This window comes from Apis cerana, linkage group LG3, assembly GCF_029169275.1.
Source record: "Apis cerana isolate GH-2021 linkage group LG3, AcerK_1.0, whole genome shotgun sequence".
Classification (NCBI taxonomy): domain Eukaryota; kingdom Metazoa; phylum Arthropoda; class Insecta; order Hymenoptera; family Apidae; genus Apis; species Apis cerana.
In genome coordinates, this window is record NC_083854.1 from 11,033,623 (window position 1) to 11,060,299 (window position 26,677).

At 28.2% G+C, this 26,677-nt stretch overlaps 2 protein-coding genes across 17 annotated transcripts; one reads left to right on the forward strand and one right to left on the reverse strand.

Annotated features, from left to right (window-relative positions):
- LOC107998106 (bromodomain-containing protein 2) lies at positions 1-22,578 on the forward strand. 16 transcript variants are annotated; one of them, XM_062072883.1, is made up of 24 exons: positions 1-426; positions 2,086-2,373; positions 2,733-2,781; positions 3,462-3,503; positions 4,622-4,870; positions 4,976-5,170; positions 5,274-5,879; positions 6,238-6,315; positions 6,691-6,786; positions 6,870-6,971; positions 7,052-7,197; positions 7,279-7,426; positions 7,506-8,073; positions 8,170-8,328; positions 8,730-8,849; positions 8,962-9,111; positions 15,439-15,527; positions 15,883-16,000; positions 16,312-16,683; positions 16,791-17,348; positions 17,758-17,900; positions 17,994-18,143; positions 18,319-18,624; positions 18,893-22,578. In XM_062072883.1, the coding sequence occupies exons 2-24, from the start codon at positions 2,363-2,365 to the stop codon at positions 18,956-18,958; spliced, it is 4,521 nt and encodes a 1,506-aa protein (XP_061928867.1). In that variant the 5' UTR covers positions 1-426; positions 2,086-2,362; the 3' UTR covers positions 18,959-22,578. The 16 variants fall into 16 exon arrangements, with proteins under 16 accessions (XP_061928867.1, XP_061928865.1, XP_061928866.1 ...); XM_062072881.1 differs by having other exon boundaries at positions 2,086-2,781; XM_062072882.1 differs by having other exon boundaries at positions 2,086-2,781; positions 17,776-17,900.
- Positions 20,692-26,661, reverse strand: LOC107998184 (argininosuccinate synthase). Its single transcript, XM_017057311.3, has 8 exons — positions 26,427-26,661; positions 26,287-26,355; positions 25,876-26,121; positions 25,656-25,801; positions 25,289-25,553; positions 25,090-25,228; positions 24,898-24,999; positions 20,692-24,838 (listed from the first exon to the last, which is right to left on the reverse strand). Exons 1-8 carry the CDS (start codon positions 26,532-26,534, stop codon positions 24,675-24,677), a joined length of 1,239 nt encoding a protein of 412 aa, XP_016912800.1. The 5' UTR covers positions 26,535-26,661; the 3' UTR covers positions 20,692-24,674.
- Between the last annotated feature and the right edge of the window lie 16 nt (positions 26,662-26,677).

The following is a 26,677-nucleotide window of genomic DNA, read 5'->3' on the forward strand; positions in this document are numbered from 1 at the left end:
AATAGGACCATTCTGTACGTCGCGGAAGAATGCGTAGCCATTGTTGGTGCTGCGATCGTTAGTTTCTAGATCCGAGATCGTCATGGGTACGGAAAGCCATCTAATTGTACGAGACTCCAGGAAAATGTCGGTGGAGCTCGGTACGGGGCACTGATACGATATTAGTGCGAGAGATCGACGTCCGCATTCGTAAGTGTGGAACTGTAGTTGGTCGGGCCGCGTCCGCGTTCGTCGCGTATGCGAACCGAGCGCTCGCGCTCGCACGAGTGAGAGTGAGTGAGTGATACGGTGGGGCACACTCGGCGGCGGCCATAACACCGACCAACCAAACTAGCAAGCAGGGAGAAAGCGTAGTGCGAGTGTCCAAGACGTAGTGGTAGTGTTTTTCGATAGAATTCCTGTGAAAAGTGGACTTCCATTGATCAGGTAAGTGATTACAAGTAATTTTGAAGTTTCTGGGTCCGTTGATGATAAGTATAGCGCGTGGTGTATGCCGTGGTGATGCGTAAGTGGCGGCTGTAGCGGCGGGCCCTTGAGAGCTTTCTTTCTCGAGCGGCCATACCGCCATGTTGAAACCTACGCCAAATCGAGTGATCGAAAAGGCGGCTCGGGTATTCCGCGCGCGCCAGAATTGTCCGATGTGAGAAACGTTAAGATATCTGCGTCAGTCGAGCGCTCGGCTAGATTCTCACACGGCGGCTTGCTCGTGTTTGTTGTGCGTCGGCTGGGTGCATCGGCTGGGCGCGGGTCTGCTACCCTTCCCCTCGTCATCCTCTCCTACTTGTCCTCCTCCTCTTTCCACTCCCGCATCCATCGCGTTTATTTTTCTCCCATCGTCTCTCGCGGATCTTACCTTTCTTCTTTCTTACTTTAATGACTTTTAACCACCAAGCACCTGTTCGCCCCGCGAATTCTTTATCTCTGCCCTTGATATTCGGATTTCTACGAGTAGAACGTCTTCGCGGCATGGATTGTTCTGGCAATGCTCGTCTTCACCACGGTAGAAGCTTTTGCTTCCCATGGTTGAAATCTTATGGTCGTTCGCGAGATCGTTTTTTTCTTATGCATTGTCAATTTTGTATTTTAATAGTCAGCTCACTTTCTATACTAGTGTACCAGTTATTTGTGCTACTTTTATCAAACTTTCCATTTTGGCTTATACTGGTTTCGAACAACAGGGTATGCACATTGATTCTTGTATACATTTGTAGATATCACTGTATGTCAGAAGTATTACACTTTGGACATGCTATTCCTGATTGATATTTTCTTTCTTAAAATTGTTGCATTCATATATCTTATTTACATATATCTTCTTGATATTTCTTAACTTCGTCGTATGAAGCTCTTTGCTGTTTTGTCATTTAACTTTACATTTTAAAATTCTCATAAAAAAAATAAAACTATTAAAAGGTTGTAAATTGTCACATTATCTATACATTTCTAATAAAATATAGAAGAATAGATTTAAAGGAGACTTAACTATGTTTATTTGCTTTTTGCATCATGTTTATTAGATTATTATATGTTGTTTACATTAAAATAATAATAGTAATATGTAAAATAGTTTAGTGTTATATAAAAGACTAAAAAGATTTTAATTATATATATGTATATATATATATGTGTATACATATATATATATTTTTTATAATTAATATTAAAACATTTAGTTCTTTGTTTATTTTGGTTACAAAGAACATTTTTCACAAGTATCTGGATATTAATAAATACGTACTATTTAATTTGATACATGCATTCTGTCTTATTGTTGTTTCATAAATTATATAGTTTTCAGTTACAAAATTTTCATAAACAATGATAAATGATAAACAAGAAAGGTGTAAAAGAGCAATTTGAACGTATTTCAACATAGTAGCAAAGACATATCATTAATCTATGTATAGTAAAATGAAAAAAATATTTATGCAGCATGTATCTTATACATTCAGTTTTGCATGATATGTTAAATAATTTACTGATAAATATATAAAATTTGCAAATATATCAATGTTTAACTTGCTCTAAAGTGATAAAACAATTTGGGGTTGTTACAATACGGGGTCCTGTTGTTATGTTATCCAGATGTTGCTAATGTCGCGAGTCTTGGCTGGAGGTACGGAGTCTCACAGCAGTGTACAGGGCTGACATTCAAAGTACTACCATTTGGTAGGCTTGAGTAGTGTTATGCCTCCACGGCACCAATCTCCCTGGTTGCAGCGCAATCATCTTGGCAAGCAATTAGTGAGCTACCATGCTCAATTCAGAATATATCCTTGCCATCTCAATTGTTGATGAAGCCTCATAGCGTCAAGCATCAACGTAAGGCAGTTACCTGCTGCATAGCATTTATGTACCATATATGTCGGAAAGGTAGGTGAAGCTCATTACCGTGGACTTGATGAGCCTTATATTATAAAATACACCTAGTTATTTCATGAAATGTGAAGTTTGATTGTATCAGTTGGAGTTTGACATCTCTCTCGTATAATGACTCCTGCAATTTCGAGAGAAGGCAATAAAAATGGTTACTGATCTAAGAAAACATTGAAAAGCGTGGTATTTTGTGACTTTATGTTACAATAATAAAATAAAATAGGTTACAAGTGAGTTTTAAAAATCAAAATATTGTAAGCCCACAATATGATCTAAAATTGATGCTGAATATTTTAAATCTTTTTTTTATGTTTGTTTATGAAAATTATTTACACATTTGTTTTTTTTTGTTACAGAAACGAAGCCAAGATGCAGCAGGTGGACACTATCTCGCAAAATAATTCGGTAAGTTATAGATTATTATCTCATATTATATCAATTTAAAATGCAGCTTGCTTATTAATCTACTAATGCTATACAAAAAGCTGTATTCAGTTTTATATATATACTTCCTTTATGTGATCATAATCAACATAATGTGCAATAACATAAATATATGGAATTATATTATTTTATTCTTTATGATTTTTATCTCTTTAAAAAAAAAAATAAAAAATATAATAAGTATAATAAAGAAAAAAAAATAGATTTTATTTCATTATATTTAATATCAAATAGATATTATATCCATGTTTTTTCATATTGATTCATTATTAATATTTATTTAAGTGTTTCACATTAGAGATTTTATTAATAAAAATTCATATAAAATATTTTTAAATCTTGGAATTATATAGAAACAAATCTTGGAAAAAATAGAAATTATAATTATATTAAAATTTAAATTCAATATGCTTTTTCAACTAGATATTTAATTTTGTAATTAGTAACCATTTTCCTAATTTATATCTATTTTCTAATTTATATCTGCTATTTACTTTTAAATACATTATTCAAAAAAAAAAAACCAAAGTTAAGATTGTATTATTGTGTATGTCCTTATTCCTAGCATTATGTTGAGCATAAATTTTCTTTATGTAATGAAATTGAGCGCTGTTTGATTGAATGGTATGTATGAATTACAGTTAGATGTGGAGGAGCGAGAAAGGCTGTGTAATATACCGAAGGTGAGATTCCTTGTTGACTAGGATATATATGGTTAAAATATGAAATGGCAGCTCCAAATATCAAGAGTAATTTGTATTTTTGCTTCTATAGATTTTAATAGATTTTAAATAAATAATAAATTATACATAAAAAGTAAGAAAAATTAAGAAATAAAGAATATAAAATTATTAAATAAATTAATTTTTGTACATTTTTATATTACTTATGAAGCAAAATACTTTTTACTAATGTATTTAAGTTTTATTTGATATAAAATATTCAACATGTGAATTTTTAAAGCTTGTAAGTCATTTCATACAAAATATAATTTGGATATTAATGTTTTATTTATATATTTTATTTATATATTTATTTATATATATAGCATTTTTTTTATAGCAAAGAAAATTTAATTTTTATTTTAATTTTTTATTTTACTTTATTTTTTGTTTTTTTTTATTTTTTTTGTTTTTTTCTTTTTTTTTTTGTTTTTTTTGTTTTTTTCTGTTTTTTGTTTTTCAATATATCTTAAATGCATGGTTGTATGAAATGACTTAGAGTTGCCATTATTTTTCAGTTGGAAATATTTTTGTAACACATATATTTTTATTATATACTCAATTAGAGGTCTTAAAAGAAATTCTAAATTGCTTGCCTGTGGTTATGGAATTTAAATATTTAGCAGCCTAATTCGCTCGTTGCATGAATGGGTTCATCTACTTTTATGATGCATGAATCTTGTTAATGTTCCTAAATTTTATATGTATGAAATTTTAGATAATAAATCAATAAAATTATTTTAATTTATTATATATTAAGTATATTCTAGTAGAATTTTAAGAAAGTATTTCTTTAAAATATTTTGATAATCTTTTTTATTTATAACAATAAATGTTAATCAAATGTTAATTTTAATAAAATTGAAGCATGAGCTATATAATAACATCATTTCTAATTTCAGTTAATTTATATTAATTAAGTTGATATGAGAAAGTAATCGTAGTTTATATTTGCTTTGCAAAAGACTTTTATTTTTATGGAATTAATGTTATATTTAAAATGTAGTCATAGAACTAACTAATGAAACAAATCTGCATCAATAAAAAATATATCTATAAATATAAATTGGAAAATACAGACAAGTGCACCTGGTAAGACATCGACTACACCAGCAACTCCTGCAAAGGAGCCACCACCACGTGATGAACCACCCGTGGAACCGGTGAATGGTGTAGTCCAACCACCTGTTGTGCCTCCACCTAATCGTCCAGGGCGTGTAACCAATCAACTACAATTTCTTCAAAAAGGTGTACTCAAACCAGTATGGAAGCATCAATTTGCATGGCCTTTTCAACAACCTGTAGATGCCAAAAAACTCAATTTGCCAGTATGTAGATATTTAATATATCTTTTATTATATAAATATTAAAAAATGTAAAAATTATAAAAATACATATTTTAAAAATTGATTTTATATTTATAAATTCAATAGGATTATCACAAAATTATAAAGCAACCAATGGATTTGGGTACAATCAAAAAACGGTTAGAAAATACATATTATTGGAGTGGAAAAGAATGTATTCAAGACTTCAATACCATGTTCACCAATTGTTATGTTTACAACAAACCTGGAGAAGATGTTGTGGTTATGGCACAAGCTCTCGAAAAATTGTTTCTTACCAAGGTAATTATTTTTTTCAAAATAATTTTTTATATTGATTGATAATATTTAAAAATATATATATATATATTTATATATGTAATGTTATAAATATTAATAAAATCAGGTTGCACAAATGCCAAAAGAAGAAGTGGAGCTCGAACCTCCTGTTCCAAAGGGACCCAAAGGTAAAAAGGCTGGCAAAGTTGGAGCACCAGTAGGCGGCGTAGCAGGAGCTGCGGGAGGTACAGGTCGAGGTCGACCTTCTTCTGGTGCAGCTGCAGTTACTTCCAGTGTACCAAATAGCCTAACACCTTCAGCTACTTCAGCTGGGACAACAGGTGTAATTCCCATGCCTCCTCTTGGCACCCAAGCACCTGCATCTGTACCTGGGAGCACGAATACAACTACTATTGCTCCTCCATCAAGTATGGGAGTTAGTCCCATGGCTACGCATAACTCTTTGCCTCAACAAGTGGTCCCTCCAACTAGTGGTTACCATGCACAACCAGCAATGGATCCACAAGCAGCTTCTGCTGTACCTCCTCCTCCACAAGTTCCCACTGCACCTACGGTAATGCCTCCATCCCAACCAGCAAAACTTAAAAAAGGAGTGAAGAGAAAGGCTGATACTACAACTCCTACTGCAAATTCTTTTGAACCTTTATATAAACTGGATCCTAAAAATGCCAAAATACCTACAAGACGAGAATCTGGCAGGCAAATAAAAAAGGTAAAATATTATATTTTATTTATTTAATAAGTTATTTGTTATATTCGAGTTTTCTTGAAAATGTTTATGTGTCTTTTTTCATAAAATCTTCATATTGAACGTGCAACCTATTCATAATTTAATCATTTATTTATACTTTTATTTATGAAAAATATCTTTTAATTAAATTTCTTTCAATTGTTTCATATACAATAATAAAATTTTAACAAAAAATTATTATCTTAGTTTATATCAATTTTTAATAATTATTTTAATAGGTCAAAATATCATGTATATTCAAATATTTTAATTCCTTGCATGTTGTAATCATATCATCCATTAATACATTAACAAAGAGATCATAACATGGCTGTTTCAGCCAACGAGGCAAGCGGAAGACGGCTTAGTGCCATTCCATCAGCCTAATATGCCCCTGATGGGGGCAATGGCCCAACAGGTACATTTATTACTACTCCTTCATGCTCCTTCCTTTCATTTGTGTTGTCTCATCATTTCAAGCGAATTAAATCTTTTGAAAAAAGAAAAGAAAAAAAAAAGAAAATAAATTATAGAAATTTATATTTAAATAGCAAAATATTCTGCATAAATTTTTTTTTTATTTATATTTCTCAAATTTTAAATCATAATATAAATATAAATTAAAAATAATATAAATAAAATTTAAAATATTTAAATTTAAAAAATTTTAAATATTTATTAAAATTAAAAATATTTTTATAAAATTTGTTTTTAAAATTTATGATGTTTGTAATTTAATATTTTAATTTTATGTATAATTATATATAATTATTTGTATATTATTATTTTACAGCCTCAACACACAACTGGAAAGTCTAAAGAGAAACTTTCAGAAGCTTTGAAGTCTTGTAATGAGATTTTAAAAGAATTATTTTCGAAAAAACATTCGGTAATTAAATATAAATCTTATATAAATAACAACAAATATTTAATTATTATAATTTTTATAATTTTTATCTTACTTATATATAGGGATATGCATGGCCCTTCTATAAGCCAGTTGATGCTGAACTCTTAGGTCTTCATGATTATCATGACATTATAAAAAAACCAATGGATCTTGGTACTGTAAAGGTACTGATTTTTTAATTAATATTATATCGTACGATATTAAAAAATTATATATTTAATTAACATAATTTTTTTTTTTGCAGACAAAAATGGATAATCGTGAATATAAGACAGCACAAGAATTTGCTAGCGATGTGCGACTCATATTTACTAATTGTTATAAATATAATCCTCCAGATCACGATGTTGTAGCAATGGCTAGAAAACTCCAAGATGTGTTTGAAATGAGGTTTGTTTTTTATAAATATTAAAATTATAATTTTTATTTATTCTTATCTCGTTTGATTAAATACAATTTTTAATAAATTAGGTACGCAAAAATCCCGGATGAACCAATGGGAAGTATAGTAGTGAAAGGTAGCAGTAGTAGTGCCAGTAGTTCCGGATCCGAAAGTTCTTCTGAAAGTGATGATTCAGATGAAGAACGTACTCAAAAATTAGTTGCTTTACAGCAGGAGGTACATTGTAACCTTTTTCTTCTATACTGATATAATTTTTTTATGAATGTAACATAAAGAAAAATAATCTACCTTATAGCTGAAAGCTATGCAAGAACAAATGAGAAAATTAGTAGAAGAAAGTGGTAAAAAGAAGAGTAAAAAGAAGAAACCAGATAAGACAAAGTCAAGGCCAATGGGCAATAAGAGTAGTAGTCTTGTTGCCAGTCATACTGGTGCCATGAAAGAACTAATGAAACCAAGTGGTGGAATTCCAAGTGTCTCTGATAGTGTTGGTGCTAGTATAGCTAGTGTTGCAATGGGAGGTGATTTGAAAATGCCAGGTGGTATGGGTGGTGATCTTCATCATCCAGCAATAGCAGTAGGACCTAATAAAACTCATGCAACAGGAAGCATGGGTCATCATCTGCCAACAGCAGCAAATGCTAAGACAAAAGGAGGAAAAGGACGAGGACCTGGGAAAGCTGCAACAACAAATACTACAAATAAAAGGCCAAAAGCAAATAGTAGATCAGCTGGAACTAAAAAGAAGAATGCTAGTAGTCAACCACCACCAATTACGTTTGATTCTGAAGATGAGGATAATGCTAAACCAATGTCTTATGATGAAAAGAGACAACTTAGTTTGGATATTAATAAATTACCTGGTAATTAATAATAATTAATAATATAAGAAAATTCATATTTTATATATAAAACTTTTCTCATAATAGATTTTTTTTTTTATATATATATAATTATAGGAGATAAATTAGGACGAGTTGTTCATATAATACAATCTCGAGAACCTTCATTGAGGGATTCCAATCCAGATGAAATTGAAATTGATTTTGAAACATTAAAACCATCCACGTTGAGGGAATTAGAGAGCTACGTCGCTTCATGTCTTAGAAAAAAACCACGTAAGCTTTGTTTTAATATTATTTCAAAATTAAATTCTTATTTTTTACAAAAATTTTAAAGTACATTAAGTAATTTGAATAAAAATTAATAGAAATGTAAATTTAACTTAAATTTAATAATAATTTAATAATAATTTTAACTTAAATTTAATAATAATAAATAATGAAAAACTTATAGAATAATAGAATATTTATATATTTATATATATCTATAGATATATTTATAGATATTAATAATCTTATTAAAGTTTTAAAAATATTTAATTATAATAACATTTAATGCAAATGAAAATAATGTTTCTATAGTTTCTATTTAAATTATTACTATTATTAAAAATATTCATAACGATAAATATTTATTTACATATATTTTTAATATTCTATTTCCTTATTTTTTATAGATAAAAAAGTTAGTGGTAAATCTAAAGATGAACAAATGGCAGAGAAAAAACAGGAACTCGAGAAGAGGTTACAAGATGTTACAGGGCAATTAGGCAATGTTAAGAAAACCGCTAAAAAAGGTACTTTGATTTTTTTATATTTCATTTTTATTCATTGTAAATATAAATAATATTATAATTGAATGTGATTATAGATTTATTTTTTAAAATTATATTCAAATTTATTTTACAGAAGACAGTAGTAAATCAGTCGATGTAGTTGGGACAGGAGGAGCTAGTGGGCCTTCACGATTGTCAGCGTCAAGCAGTAGTAGCAGTGATAGCGATTCCAGCAGTAGTTCACTTTCTTCGAGCTCCAGTGATTCAAGCGACAGTGAAGCAGGTTAGATATAAACCTCATGTAACTGTTGCTATTATTAGACCCTTACTTGGGAACAATAAACTACTTATAAATGAGTAGTTTTCATTGAAAATATATAAACTAATTTTTCTGTGAGATTTGAAATTATAGGGTTATTTGCGATTGTTTATTTGGGGAATGAAAATTTTAGTCCAAATATTTCACAACATTCATTATCTAGTAATTTATTTGATAGAGCACAGATTTCTATTCACATTTATGCTCAGAGATATTACAAAGACAATATACTTATAAATTTTTAGCAAGCACTTAATATTCCATATTTTTTTGTTCCTTTAATATCTTAATTTCTTGTTTTTATGACAAGATAGTTAAACTGTACTTCTATTGTATATATATATAAAGTTGTATATTTCTTCATTTCTAAAATAAGAATATTTGTTTAAATGAGTGAAAAAAATTTATAATTTTAAATGAAATATAAAAATCATAGACATGAATCTCTTAATTATTTCAAACAAAATTATTCACCATTTCATGTGGGTACTTGCTACATGTTAATAAAAATACATTAATTTTTTCTTTTTGTTCATTTTTTATAGAGAAAAGTGTTATTATTTCTGCATGTTTTTTTTTTTTTATGTATATCTTTTTGGTTCCTATAAAATTATTTTATCTTTCATTTTAATATCAATGGTATTTTCTAAATGTATGCAAATATATATAAAAAGAATTTGAGTGCAACATTATATATTTATATAAGATATAGTATATTAAATATTTTATTTTAAAAGATATGTGATTAAATAAAAGACATAATGTTAATGCAGTGTTTTTTAATTATTAATTATCAATTTCATATAAAAAAAGAATATTTAAAAAAAATTACAAATAATAAAATTATTTTTTCATGTAAAAAAATGAAAATAGCATTTAATACCCTATGATTTGGTGATAACTAAGAATTTTTTAAAAATGAAATGAACTCTGTGCCTAACTAATTTCGTATTGGCAAATGAAACAATCGAATGCTGGTGCAACATTATTGATGCAATATGTATAATGATAAAGTTGCAAAATATATATAAAAAGATTTTTTAAACGGGGTTTAATTGCACAAATGCATCGCAAATATCTTCTTAAGCTGCTAAATCTTGCTTATTAATTGTATTTATTAGGACGGCGTTATCGTATAGCTTAAGTGCTGCGTTATATTAATGCAAGTACGAATTTCGTGTCAAGTTTCATCATAAATATATTTATTATTATTATGAAATTAACATGAAAACATAATCATAAATTTATTTATATCTATTTACAATTTTTGAAGAAAACAAATATATTTTTAAAAAAATTTTTGAATATTAAATTTGAAACTTGACATAATTAAAAATTTTTTATTTAATTTACAAGACAATATGCAATGGTAAAAAAAAGGTGAGCTAGTGGAGTGCAGACTGTGTTTAGAGGATACCATATGCCATGCCAGCTTGTTTCACAAATTATATTATTGATTAAAGATGATTACTTATATTTTCTCTTGCCCTGTCGGTGTTGACAATACATTCTGTTGCTCGAAAGTCAAGTATAGTTTGCTATTCAAGGTCACTGAATTTTTCACTGCAGTCTCGAATTTAAATATGTAAGGATATGTGTATTTTGATACTTGGATCAAAAACTTGGAATGGTAAGGTTGTTCGGTTAGAATTTGAGAAAATTGTATTAAAACACAATGATATATAGCAGGGACTGTAGTGTCAAATATTAGTACCTTGGAGTATACATTGTAGCTTCTCCTGACAATTATATTGCCCTACATAACCCAAGCAACATCATGCAATATATTAACTCTTGCAAATTTAATATTTATTTACATTAATTGATAAGCAGAGCATTACTTGTATCACTGTGTTTTTTAAATCATTAAGTTTGTTTCCTCGCATTGATTCATTCATATCGTATCATTTCTCAGATGATAGTATAATATTTAAGAAGCGTCATTATTACATTAAGTGTAAATATGCACTTATTACATGAGTGACGTGAGAACTGTGTTTAGGCTTCTGAACACTATTAATTGTTTCCACAGTTTAACTGTGTGAAATTAAGTTCAAAAAATAAATATTGACTTATTATTTAAGAGAAACAAATTAGGCAATATATTATGATACACACGGGAAACAAATGCAGACAATGTGTATTGGTGGCTGGATTTGCAAATTCTAAGGTTATTACAATCCACAGCTTTCGCGTCAAATAATGATTTTAATTAGATACACTCTCGTGTTAATGTCGCCTCCGCAAACAGGATCAGAATTATATATATTTCTTAAGAAATTCTTATCTAATGTTATCTCATATAAAACTGATTCCATTTCTTAAATAGGTTTATTTCGATAAAGCCAAAGAAGTGGTGCTTCCTTTAATTGTCAATTAATAAGATTTATCACCTCATAAATATGCTTTGGTATAATAGTATTACTATAATAGTATTATTTAAATAAAATGATGAGCTTAAAATAAAATCTTAATTCTTCCTTTAAATACATCAATTCAAATAGAAGATAATTTGAAAAAAAAATAGTAAAATGTGCGGAGAATATGATATGTGATACAATCAACAATTTCCATTTATTTTTTGTAAGATTAATGACTTTGAGCATACAAGGTTTATGTTAACATATCAGAAAACGGCAAGGGGAGTGTACAAATTATAACACAGACAAAAAAGGTAGATATATTGTTTGTAGTAAATGGGTACTCTGAAGATAATTATAGAAGAATTAAGAACGAGAGCAAGTAGAAGAAGTGGTCTACAATACAAGGCACCCTAGCCTCCAAACACATTGTTTGCACTCCGCTAAGCTTTGCTAATCGTCGTTTCATTTTTCTATTTACCACTAGTTCTTCATTGATAGCCATTGTCAGTTTTTCATTTTTAAAGTTACTTGAATTAAAATTTAGTGCAGTTTCGTTTTACAATACAAATCAGTATCATTATATCAAACGATTATTTCTATGTAGATTGGTGTGGTTTTACATACCTTGCTAAATACAACAATCCTATTTAAAGATAAATTTTATTTTCTTTCAATAATAAATTTCCCAAATTTACATAATGTATATTACTCGTTCAGAAGATTCATATTGTAAAAATCTCAAATAATATTAATTTTAACCCGTCCTATTAAAAAACATTTTTAGAAAATCTTTTATACGAGTTCGAATGAAGTTAATTTTAGTGATATTTTGTTTTTATATCTCTATGTATAAATGTCTGCTCCATGATAGCGTTTTTTGTTGAAATATCATGTAAATTTAGTTCTTATATATATAGTAAAATATATACATGAAAAGTTATGGATATAACTGATAATATAAGATTCTAAGATGCTTTTTTAAAAGCATTTACATGCTTCAAAATGTTGCATAACATTAAAAAAGTGATCAAATTCGCACTAAGTACAATTTAATGTTATCATTAATCGTACAGTCAGCAGTGTACTTACTGTTCCAGCAAAAAAAACAAAATAGAGAAATCAATTATTGATTATTATTAATTTTATGAAAAAATATTACAACTGATCGGAAAATTGTTTATGATTTCTAAAAAAAAATTATAAATATAAAATTAAAAAGAAAATGTTGATTAAAAAATGATCTTGTTTTTGAAAATATTAAAAAATAAATAGAAAAATTTCAAATAATTAGTTAGAATATGAGAAATTAATGGCGTGTGCTGAATTAGATAGAAACTATGCATCTATTACAATACAATCATCATTAGCTTGTAACACGAAATATAGGGCATTTTATAATAATATTGATATCGCCTTCCAAAATTTTTGTAGCATTTATTCAATGAGAGCACGCGTCAAAATTTTTTCGCATCTTTAGCCAGACTGGAACGTCATTCTTCCTTCAAGATCGTTATACGCAAAAGCAGATTTAACGAACTATTACAATTTGAGATGCTCTTTTATTTAAAACTACTAATTATTTTTGTTCTCAATAATTACTTATGCGTTCTATCTGTTTTGTGCGTATTACGAATTGAATAGCAACAATAACACAAGCATACGCGTTTTGTACATAGTAAAAACTAATATATCATAAAATATTAATAATAGTTGTAAGTTAAAAGAAAAAAAATGCGATACACAGGAGACTTTTTTAAATGCATACACAAAGGTAGTAGATGAATGAAAAAGATAAAAAAATTGATTCTTCGAAGTGTCGTTTAGAGTCGGGGTTGGCTCATTTGGTGGTCCAGTTAACTATATTATATAAATTAAGATATGCTGGAACTTCTACTCGATGTTTTTTGACTCTTCATTATTTCCTCCTGCAATTTTTTCATTTATTTTGTACATTTTGCGAGTTATAATTTACTATTGATCATTCCATCGACAAATATGATTTATCTATGAATCAGATTGAATAGTATTAGAATTGCTATTTGTAACTTATATAATTAATATATCAGATAAACATCGAGCAGAAGTATCTTGCCACCGATCTCAATATTGTGCTAACTACGACTTGAAATTACATTTGAAACTGCTTGTATGAGTGTGATACTTTTGTATCATTCATGTTTAAGTTGAGTCCGTATTGTACTACTTACGTGACTTTTATTTACATTAATTCTATTGCATTACATTAATTATATTATATTACAATATACTATACGAGAATTAAAAAATACAAAGCAGTTTGTTGTTTTTGTAGTCAGCATTTTGTAATAATCATTTTCGTCACTGTCATTATTATTATTGTAATAATTATTATTATTATTTTATTTTATTATTATTATTGTTTTATTTTATTATTTTTATTACTTTTATTATTATTATTATTTTATTTTATTTTTATTTTATTTTATTTTATTTTATTTTATTTTATTTTATTTTATTTTATTTTATTTTATTTTATTTTATTATTACTAATGTTATTTTATTATTATTACTACTACTATTAATACTATTATTATTATTATCATCATCATCATCATCATCATTATCATTATCACCACCATCACCACCACCACCATCATTATCATTATCATCATCATTATTATCATTACTATTATTATTATTATTGCTATTACAATTATTTTTATTATTATCATTATTATTATTATTATTATTATTATTATTATTATTATTATTATTATTATTATTTTTATTTTTATTTTTATTATTATTATTATTATTGCTACTACTAATAATAATATTACTACTACTACTACTACTACTCCTACTATTACTACTACTACTACTACTACTACTGCTACTACTGCTACTGCTACTGCTGCTGCTACTACTGCTGCTACTGCTACTACTGCTACTGCTACTGCTGCTACTGCTGCTGCTGCTGCTGCTGCTGCTGCTGCTGCTGCTGCTGCTACTACTGCTGCTGCTGCTGCTGCTGCTACTGCTGCTGCTACTGCTACCACTACTGCTACTACTACTACCACCACTACTACTACTACTACTACTACTACTACTACTACTACTACTACTACTACTACTGCTGCTAATATTATTATTATTATTAATATTATTGTTAATATTATTATCATTAATAATATTAATAGATTAATATTAATGTTATTATTAATACTTTTATTATTATTTTATTATTATTATTACTATTATTATTATTATTATTATTATTATTATTTATTATTATTAATATTATTTTATTTATTTTATTATTATTTTTCATTATTTTTATTATTTTTATTATTTTTATTATTATTATTATTATTATTATTATTATTATTATTATGAAACTGCGTGCTTTCGCATACATATATATAACGTTATATATGTATGTAGCAATTTGCGGCACGTAATCATGTATGTATGTGCGCGCGCGTGGTATGTATGTATGTATTTATGATGTGTATACATATATATATATATATGCACACGCAATTATTCATAAATGAATTGAATACAACTAACTTTATGTAGAATGAAAAAAAAAATGAATTGTTCTGCGCATTAAAAATTTTTTAATATAAAAAAACATTAAGATGAAAGTCCACAAAAAAATCATACAATTGAGATATTTAAATTAACATTGTTGTACACAGTGATACAATTATAACATAAGCATATGAATAAAATCTATTAGAAAATATATGCTCAAAGTCTTTTAATTTTGTTTTTAATATATGTAAGATTTGTTTGATATTTCTTTTACTCAGTGAACAAGACACTCATGGCTGGTATCCTCTGCACACTGCATTTCACTATGTCTTCATCAAATGATTCTTGTAATGAGAAAATATTTGATTGCACATATTCACCATTAGATGCACGTTACATTAAATTACAGGGAACTCTTCCAATCGTCCTCCAAGAAAGAAAGCAAAAAAGAGTACACCGAGTACAGGACCCCCTCCAACAACAACTACTGCTACATCGGTAAGATAATATTTTTATAGGAATTGATTGATAACAATTTTTATAATAATTTTCATCTTCCTCTATATTTCGTATTAGAACTCATTAAATATTAAAATATATTAATATATTAATTAAAATATATTTTATAATCTCATATATATATATATGCGCGCGCGCATGTGTATGTATACATATAAATTATATTATAATAATATTATAATTTTCATATAATAATTATTTTTAAGTTCTTTATTAATTTTGTTTATATTAAGGACATATATGAATTGTTTCATATATATATATATATAGTATTTCTAATAACTTTTTACATTTTTTTTATGCACAATATATTAAATAATAGTGCACTCTTTAGGCACCTACATTGAATCATACTGGAGGTCTTTTAATGAACAATCAACCCCCAACAAATTCTACGGGACCAATTACAAAACCAGCTGTAACTCAATCTAGTAATGTTTCTTCAGAGCAAGGTATGTAAACAATTTAAATTAATTAATTTCAATTTTCAAAAAAATATTTATGCGATTTATTATTATTCTTAATTTTCAGATTATGCAATTTTTAATTTTTAAATATATATTTTAATTTAATATTTAATTATATTAAACATCATATGTATCATCATCAATTATATTAAACAAAAAGATATATTATAATGTTCTTTTCATTATTGCGACGTATAAGAATATATAATATTAAAAGCACGTCGCATATTTCTATGATAATTTAAAATATTTTAAATTTCCTACTTTATATTTAATATTTAATAAAATTTTATTAGGTGGCAATAGTCAACAATCTGTAGCAGTAGCTGCTGTTACAGCTGGTCAAGGAATGCCTGTAGCGAGTCACACGTCTATGCCCGCTCAACCTCCTCGATCTACAGCTATGGCTACAGCTGCTCCTGTAAAAAAACCTACACCGCCACCACCAACTACATCTAACCCACCAACTCCATCAGTATCTGTACCAACTCCACCACCAAGTGTTACACCTACAAATACAAATTCTATAGTAGCTTCACCGGTTGTGCCTCAGCCACCACAGCCACCTACATCTGTTAGTTCCTTTTCAAATGCAAACACTCCTGTACCCACAGATGGGACAACTTTAACTCAACAATCAGATCTTTTACAACCATATAATACTCTAGGTACGTATCTTACTATATTGTATATTATAATAATATATTAAAATTTATAAAATTTATTTATTTTTTTGAATATGAATATGTTATGAAAAAAATATTTTTTTGAATAGCTCCTGTGCCTACTACACAAACATCGTTGGAACAAATGTCATTAAAAAAAAAACCGCACATACCAATGATTCAGACACCACATACAACAACTAATAACACCAATTTAAATTTACTGCCTGATATAAAAACACCAGTGAATATGATGCCAACAAGTATGGCATCTAATCTAAATTTGGGAAATATGACCATGGCCAATCTGAATATGAATTTACAACAAGGATTAGCTACTCATATGTCAATGCACAATCAATTGGAAAATATGATAAATACAACATCACCTTTGACTAATATACAAAATTCTCACAATGCTACAATATCACAGCAGCATTCCAATGGATTTTCTAATATTAAGCGTGAGAATTCTCCGCCTAATATGTTAAATAATAATGGCATATCTGGTCTTAATATGGGAATGAGTATGGGCGGAATAGGTTCAATTTTTGATCCTATGCCTATGCAATCATCTATGCCAATGCAAATGTCGCAAATTCCAATTAAGAAAGAAGAGAAATCAGTATCAATTTCTCAATCGCAAATGCCTCAAAAGCCTATGGATGGTATGTGTTATAATTAGTTTAAATTTAAAGCATGTATTTGAATATTGTATTATGTTGCTGCAAATTATAATTTTTATTTTTAAATTTAATTCATTATATGTAACATCTAATCATTACTATTTTCTATTCATTTCTGCTAATTTAATCTATACTAAAATAATATATTAACTTAATATTTATAAATATTTTTATTTTTATATTTTTCAAATTCACTTCTTCACTTTTCAAATTTGCTTCTTCACATTTTCTTTATAGAGCATGATAATGTATTACATTTTCTGATATTGTAAATGTATTAACTTTATTAAAAATCAACTTTATTTAATCCTTGTTATTTATGTATATTGTTCACATTTTAAATTGCTATATTAACTGCTTACTAATCAAATATATAATGCCATTGCTCTAGCCGGAGCTCTTTTTGCAGAGATGAATACAGGGATGCCATCAATGAGTAATCATTCGAGTTCACAACTCATGCCTGAGAAAAAAATGACACCACCCGATTCAAAAAATCCTGTGTCGAATTTCGCTTCAGCTTTTAAAAATAAGGTAAGAGGATTTTAAAATTTTTGTAATGTTACATAATTTTCTTTTTGTATTTTTTTAAATATTTAATTTTTTTACTTATTTATTCTTGTACAGACTGTAGAACAAAATGTGAAAAATGCCTCATCATGGTCATCTTTGGCACAAGCATCAAGTCCTCAATCTGCAGCAGGAAGTAGTATGAAAAGTGCAGCACAGGATTCATTCCAAGCATTCAAAAAACAAGCAAAAGAAAAGCAAGACAGGGTTAGTGAAATGTATTTATTTTATAAATAATACAATAATATTATTGTACACATTAATATAATGCTTTTTACTTATTTAATAAAATTAAATAAAGACTTTCATATAAATAAAAATAATATATGATATGATTTATAAATAATATATTTAAATAATAAATATCTAATTATTTCTATAGCAAAGAGCTTTATTGGAACAACAAGAGATGCGTAGACAACAAAAAGAACAAGCAGAACGAGAACGTTTACGACAAGAAAATGAAAGAAGAAGAGAACGAGAAGAAGAAGACGCTTTAGATAAAGTTAGAAAAACTGTTGGTGATCAGCAAGGAAATGTCATGACTGCTACGTCAAGAGCAGAAGAAGTCAAAGCCATTGTTGATACTGATAGTAGTAGTCCAAGTCATTCATCCAATCAGGATAAGGCCGCAGCTGAAAGAGAACGTCAAAGGCTACGAGAGCAAGAACGACGACGACGCGAAGCGGTAAGTTCTATTATACTTTTTATACGAACATTTCATATCTCATGTAAAACTTTAAATTTAAGTATGTGAAAATTCAAATAAAGCACAACATTATATGCATATAATGTCATTGAAATATATATATATGAAGTATAGTCTTTTATTATACATAATTAGAAATATTTGATTATTTTTTTTATAAAAAGTTTGAATCATAAATAAATTTTGTTTATCGTCTACAGATTTTGGTAGACGAATTTGCCAAGATTGGATATATTTATTATTTCAGATGGCCGGACAAATTGACATGAACATGCAAAGTGATTTGATGGCAGCATTTGAGGAGTCGTTATAATGTTATTTACTGTTCGTTGTAAATCCACTAAAACCAGGCAAGACTTGGATGAATATTTGGCGCTGAATACGATAAAATACGATAAAAACGTATAATATATACGTCAGTCAATAACAAATAATAATGATAATAAATAATGAAATAAACCGAATCAAAAAAGTCGGTGTAACAAAGTAAATAATATAATGGTGGTGCGAGTTGGGACATTCCAACAAAGAACCTTAACGTCATTGTCCGAGTGGATCGGAATTCAAAGAAACAGTTTATCAAATAACTCAAACTTGTGTGTAATCGACGGACACCTAAGTGTGACCTAATGTAATTAGATAAATACTTACACGACACTTTAAAAAATACTACACTGACTATTGTGTTACATTTTTCCGGTTTTCATAAGTTTGTACTTTATGTAAATTTCGAAACAAAACAAAAAAATATTACACAGATGATAAATGAACGAAAGAAGAGTATGAGAGAGAGAGCGAGAGAGAGCGCGCGCGCGAGAGAGAGAGAGAGAGAGAAATAGAAATAGAAATAGAATGTATAATGTGCGGTTAAGGAATAGATGAGTATGAAAGTGTGAACAGAGTGAAAGTTGTGTACATTTAGTTAAGTTTTATATTTTTCCACATTCAGTCATTAATCGTTGGTAGGATTACATAGACAGTGTTTCTGCCAATAATACATATAATTATTAGCAATTACTAATAATTTTATTGCAGATTTCTTTCTCGATTATGAATATACACTATTTGTAATCACGAAATAGGTAGACTTGTTAAGTCAATAATATAGAAAAATATATCTAATGCGAACATACATTGGTGAATTTAATCATATTGATCATTATGATAGCCCAGTTAAGTCTATCTCGATTTCGATTGACTTGAGAATCAAATCAGGGCCAATCGGTTGATTTGAAAAAACGAAAAAATAAATATTTGTAAACTCACCTTAGAACAAAGTCGTCAATTATTACGAATAACCGTAAGGTGATTATAGAATGATATAGCTTCGATCCTACCAACTATTAGATCAGATCCACGTATGTACCTAATTATTGGTATACTTTGGGATCGCAGAAACAGAAAATGTGACACAGTATCGGCTCGTAAATGGAACATTATTTAGAAAACAATTATGTTTGTTTTATAAAATGAACTATGAAAATAGTTCATTAAGGAAATGTTAGACATTTCAAGAAAATTATTGAAATATAACTACAGAGTCGCGGTTTGATGAAGCGATTCATTTTACAAAATATAAATCGCCCTTATATATGTATGTACGCAATTGTATAACGCGCATCCAAAATTCAATCGGCAAAAAGTACAAAAAATGACATTTAATTAAAAATACCGATTATTGATTAAAATTTGGATTTATTGCGTACTACTATTATTATATTACTATTACAGAGGGATTTTTAAAGAAGTATTTGAATTTGTAGAAGTTATAAAAATAATGGCTATAGTGGTACAGAGACATTACATGATAACAAGAGTTATTATGTAAGGTATATTATTATTATTATATATTAATTATTATTAATTATTATTATTAATATTATTATTAATATTATTATTATTATTATTATTATTATTAAATTATTTCATTGAATGGAATTTTATTTTTTTAAGAGCCTCTTTAAACCTGCAATGTCTTTCTCTTTATCGTAGCGTAACAAATGAGTTTTATTTGGAATTAAAGGAACGCTACATTGACACAAGTCGTTTGTGGCATTAACAAAATATGCTTAATTTTATTTTTGCTTAATTCAAAAGAATTTACTGTTCACAAATACATGTTCCTTTCTACGTGATACTAGAACAAATACTTTACAGTTGCGAACAATGTAAAGATCTTAAATAATATTCAAAGATCGAATACGCAGTTTGGTACATACTAAATACGCGATGTTCGTAAGATCATCAAAAATGAATTCGTCTTATTTTCAAACTCTGTCAAATGGCAAAGTGTATAAGATATCGATGATAGATCACTAATACGTAATGTTTAATTTTATTTATTCTGAGTTTTTTTTTCAACATGATCTATCATGGTATATCGTATAACTTTGTTTTCGACGAACCTCGTAGAGTTTGACGTTTTCGTTAAACGTCGCTTTAAAAATCGATCGTGTAACATTGCACATTATGTAAATTTTGAAGAGGAATTTCGCGAAAAATGCGATCGATGAAAACAAGAAAAAGGAAAAGAAGAAATCTATTTCCGATCTTCAAGAATTCCGTCGAAAGTTTGGCTTGCGTTTAAATTGCTGAAATGCCCCTCGCCTAAAGATGACATTACAGTGTATACAAATGATTTATTATTACAGAGACGCTTAGACCTGATTCCGTCGCATTAAATTTGTTTAATATATAGTCGTTCAAATTTCTTGAGCGTTTCCTCCAAACGAGTGAATGGAGTCGACGCTAAAGAAAAACGTGTCGAGATAACGAACAGGAAAGCGTAGGAGGCGTGTATCTATGTCGAAGAACACGAAATATCCACGTTTGTAGAGTAACGTTAATTGTATGTGTGCCTGTCTATGATTTGTTTAGATACTTATCAATTACGACCAGGCAAAAGAAATGTGAATTCTAAGTGCAAGTAAATGATTGACAGGGAAACGTATAACGGTTTGAAAAAAATAATGTCGTAAATAATTGTCCGAAATATTTCTCGGGTATATTGATTGAATTTATTGTGTGTTGTCATTGTTTGCGACCGATTGAAATATTGTATCGAATATTGAGAAACAGGATCGCAAACAAGGAGCTCGAAAATAGTACACAGCAGGTGTAATAAAATAGAAAGCGAAAATTTATAAGTATATATTCGCGTCGGTATTCGTAATCCTGTTTTCGTTGTCAAGTGCATCGGAGATGAACGAAAAAAAAAAAAAATATTGATAATAATATAATAAGCATTCATACGTGGAATGCTCTTTATTCTCATGTGTTGTGTGCGCTTTCATATCAATGCGATCACGCATTCGTTGATCGTCAATACTAATTCTAGCAATACAGTAGACTATCTTACATCTTTTTTTATTTAATACACCGGTATTGTTCCCGGGTGTTTGCTAATCAAAATTCAAGATTTACGATGAAATCTTGGCTCTCAACTTTTAGCAATGTATTCACTGCGATATTAATATTCGCGTCTTAGCATGTACAATGATTTAGTCATCCGTATGTTAATTCTTGTTGTATGCACTTAATGCAGTGAGATGATTTCCTGCGAGGGTGACATTAATAATATGTGAAAAAAGGGAAAGTGAGAAAAATAATCTTGTGTTCTTTCGATATAAACAAAAAAAAAAAAGCGATGTTTCGAGGAGATAATGGAATTGTCATAGATATAAATCGAATCGAAGTTTAAGTCTAGGCGTAATAAATATGTACTGTTTTTCCGTTTACTAACGTCGATCATTATCGGTATTCGAGCAAGATTTCCGAAAACATGTCTATTGGCATATATAATTACAAATTACTTATATTTGATATTCGAATACGATAGATGGTACGTTATAATACGATGTAATATACGATATAAAATGTTAGGAAATGTAAAAAAAAAAGAAAAAAAAAAAAAGAGAAAAAAAAAAAAAGAAACATTGAAATGTGACATCATGTTAAACGTAATCGATTTTCTCTATTCGAAAATATCATACGATGAATTAAATGATTTTTTCTGAAAGAGAAAATCGTTTATAATGATTTAAATATTTTCATGTACAATCAGTACGTGTTTATCTTCCAGCGAATGCTTTTAACGACATTCTGCATGTGTTATTTTTCTATTTGTTTAATTTTTCGTGTCCTGAGCGTAGTTAGTAATATAAAACGATATATCAGAAGTGAAAAATTCTGACATATCACGTATTAGAAAACGATGCTCAGAAATGAAAAATTTTTTATTAATCGACAAAGCAATTCCACGATTTTAATTGTTTTTGCTCGATTATTGTCTATATTGTACCATTAGACTGACCAATCGCAAGTGTCTTCGAATGAAAGAATTCCTCTGATTATGAAATTGCGTCGTGTTAAAATAACGAGCTCAATAGTGACACGAATTCTAAAACAAAGAAAAAAAATATTAAGAAGAAAGAATTAAAGAAGAGAGTGAGTTTGATAAAGAGAAAGCGAATAAGAGAGGGAGCGTAAGAGAAAAGATGGAAATAGGAATGAAAGTGAGAATGGAAGAGAGCAAGAAGGAATGTGTGTACTAGGTATTATGATTGTATAATACGTGGTTTGTAATTGTACATACGAGAAGAAATCATTGGCAGCAATTTAAACAGAATACAAATATCTATGTATAAAAAGTAATAAGTACTAATACACACCTCTATATATGTGATAAGGTTTGTAATATTTAAGGGAGGCCGATAGATTGTATAACCTACTAGATCTCAGTATAAGTTACTAGGTAAAGATCGTAATAATTCGTAAGTAACACCAAAATCACTCCGCTGTATCAAAAAAATAATTTTTTATATAAGTTCCCACGGGCGCACATCATCTCCAATGGCACATGAGTTTTAGTAGACTTATTACGACTAACGATAGCAAGACATTAAGCTGGTTGTACATAAATAATAATGATGAAATGAAGAATAAATGGCTAAAATAAAGAAATGCTTGATGTTGTTAAGTAAGAGAGGACGTTGTTTACTGAGCCAAGTTTGTTCGCACGCTTACCCCTGACTTCCATTAAACTATTTTTATTCAAAAGAAATAATTTATAATTTTTTATGTTCATCCAAAGAATGCAAATAAAAGAATTATTGGATTTCTAATGTGACTTTTTTGTATTGATGCATCGTTACAAATGTATTTATTCAAAAAATATATATATATTTTTTTTTTGTTTTAATATTGTTAAAACATCAATTTAATACAAATTTAATTCATAATTTTTTATTTCTTTACAAACTCGAAAACAATATGTACTGAAAAATATCGATTCATTCTATCATCTCTATTTACTTAACAATATCAAATTGAACTATATCGTCTGTTTTCTTATTAATATCTATAAATAAATAAGAAAAGAGACACTTATTAGATACTTGAATTAATGTTACGATGCAAATGTGAATACAATGTTATATAATAAAGCTGCAGGTTATTAATTATAGATATATATACAGAATTACCTTTCTTAGTTTATAATATTTTGCATGTTATATATATAAAAATATAAATATATAAATATGAATAGAGAGAGAAAGAAACAGAGTGAAAGTGTTACATAGTCATCGATAGAAGAGATATACTGATTGAAATACATATTCTCATGTTTGACGTTTTCTCTTATGTTGCGGATCTATTAGATTGGATAAGAAATATTGTATATAATATTAATACAGATAAAACAATGCATATTATACGTTATTATAATCTTTACAAATATGCTAATTATTCTAAGGTTTAATTATTAATAACTAATTGAAAGTAAATTAATTGTACTTGTATTTTTCATTGACCTTACCTCTAGAACAACTCAAATGTAAAATTTATAACATAAAATTTAATTGAAATAAAATAAAAAGTATCTTAAAATTGATACTCAATAATTAAATTCGTTTCTTTTTTAAATAATTACACACAAATTTTTTATTTCCTCCTTAAATTATATATAAAATTTAATTAATATATTCTTTTTAAAATATATAATATTTAACATATGTTAATAAATGAATTTAAATATCACATTGTTTTTTGAAACGATTAAATTCTTTCAATCTATAAGCTTGTGTGCGAATAAAACCACCCACATCTTCAGATTCGAAATCTCCTTGTACGTCCATTGAAACTAAACTTTGGTTGTATAAAGAAGTTTTGCTATGCCGACTAAGTACAAATACTGTAAGTTCAAAATAATAAGTATTTGCTTTAAAAAAAATTGATTTCATTGATACTAACCATTTCCCTTGTACAACTGCAATCGAACCGTACCATTTACGTATTTTTGAGAATATAATATGTTATTCCGTACGAAATCAAATTCAGGAGAAAACCAGAAACCTAATGAACATTATTGCCTATTTTTAAACATATTTCATTTTACAAAATTATTATTTTTTATTTTATTAACTATCCTTAATATTTTTTTACCATTGTAGACATAATCAGACATTTTATTAGTCAAATAAGATTTTATTCTTAAAACCTCACGATCCAATATAAAAATCTCTAAATCTTGATGTGCTTTATATAGAATCGTTGCCCCCGGCGATTCGTAAATTCCTCTAGACTGAAATATATAATAATTTTTAAGAATTCTAAAATATTTAATAATTTTTATTTTACTTACTTTCAAACCAATGAAACGATTCTCGACAATGTCGATACGTCCTATACCATGTAGATTACCAACTTCATTTAAATATTGCATTATTTTAAGCGGAGTGAGAAACGTTTCATTATTTTTTAATTGTTTGACGGACGACGGATATCCTTGCTCAAATTTGATTTCAATCTCTTCCGGTTCCGTTGGAGAACATAATGGATCACATGTCATTTTATATATTTCTTTCGGAGCTAATGCATTTGGATTTTCTAAAATACCCGATTCATAACTAAAAAATATATGTATATTCTAATTTTCTACACTGCATATTTTTAATTAATTTTTAATTAATAAAATTAAAAAATAAAGGTATATATCATTTCAAATATACCTAACGTGTAATAGATTCGCATCAGTACTCCATGGCTCTTCTGGTGTTACTGAAATAGGAATACCATTCTGTTGTGCGTATTTTAACAAATCCGGTCTTCCTGAAAATCTTGTGTAAAATTCTTTTTCCCTCCAAGGTGCGAGTATCTGTAGTAAATGATAAAGTAAAGAGATTGTAAAGTATAAAAACAATATATGTGAAAAATATAAAATCAAAATACCTGGATATCTGGATAAAGGCTGTAACAGTTCAACTCAAAACGAACTTGATCGTTACCTTTTCCTGTCGCACCATGAGCGATTATGTATGCATTTTCACTTTTTGCAAGTCTTATAAGACCTTCGCTAATGCATGGCCGAGCGATTGCCGTACCCAAAAGATATCTATCTTCGTAAAGAAGTCCGCATGCAATGGCTGGCCATACAAATGATGATAGAAAAACTTCTCTAAGATCTTCTATTACTACCTTGTGAAAAATAATTAAATCGCTGATAATTAAATAATAAAAAAATTAGAAAAGATTGTTTTATTCTTCAGAAGATTAATTATAACTAAAAATATGAGAATCAATAGAATTATCAACGCGATTCAAGACAAAATATCTGTAAATCAATAAAAATTTTCTTATCACCTTCGTAGCACCAATTTTTAACGCTTTTTTTCTAGCAGCATCAAAATCTTCTTCTTGTCCTATGTTCGCCTAGATCGAGATTTTTTAATACAGTATCTATTTAAAAAAAAAGAAATAATGATTATGTTAAATAATCTTACCATATAAGCTATAACTTGATATCCCTTTTCTTTCAACCATAATAATATACATGATGTATCCAAGCCACCGCTATAAGCTAAAACAACTTTCTTCGCTGTTTCGGACATTTTTTTAAACTTTTGATTCAATCGGAATTTAAAAGCAATATGATGATATTAATTTTGTAAATCGACTGTTGGATCTCATATATATATACACATATATATAACTCCGCTTGTTGACCCATGATTAATGATAACCCACGAATGAT

Coding starts and splice junctions, on each gene's coding strand:
- LOC107998106 (XM_062072881.1), top strand. CDS start 2,695: ATGAAAATTATTTACACATTTGTTTTTTTTTGTTACAGAAACGAAGCC. Junction 3,504..4,621: donor GGCTGTGTAATATACCGAAG/GTGAGATTCCTT, acceptor TGGAAAATACAG/ACAAGTGCACCTGGTAAGAC. Junction 4,871..4,975: donor CCAAAAAACTCAATTTGCCA/GTATGTAGATAT, acceptor TAAATTCAATAG/GATTATCACAAAATTATAAA.
- LOC107998184 (XM_017057311.3), bottom strand. CDS start 26,534: ATGTCCGAAACAGCGAAGAAAGTTGTTTTAGCTTATAGCGGTGGCTTG. Junction 25,554..25,655: donor GCGAATCTATTACACGTTAG/GTATATTTGAAA, acceptor TATATTTTTTAG/TTATGAATCGGGTATTTTAG. Junction 24,839..24,897: donor GCAGTTGTACAAGGGAAATG/GTTAGTATCAAT, acceptor TTGAACTTACAG/TATTTGTACTTAGTCGGCAT.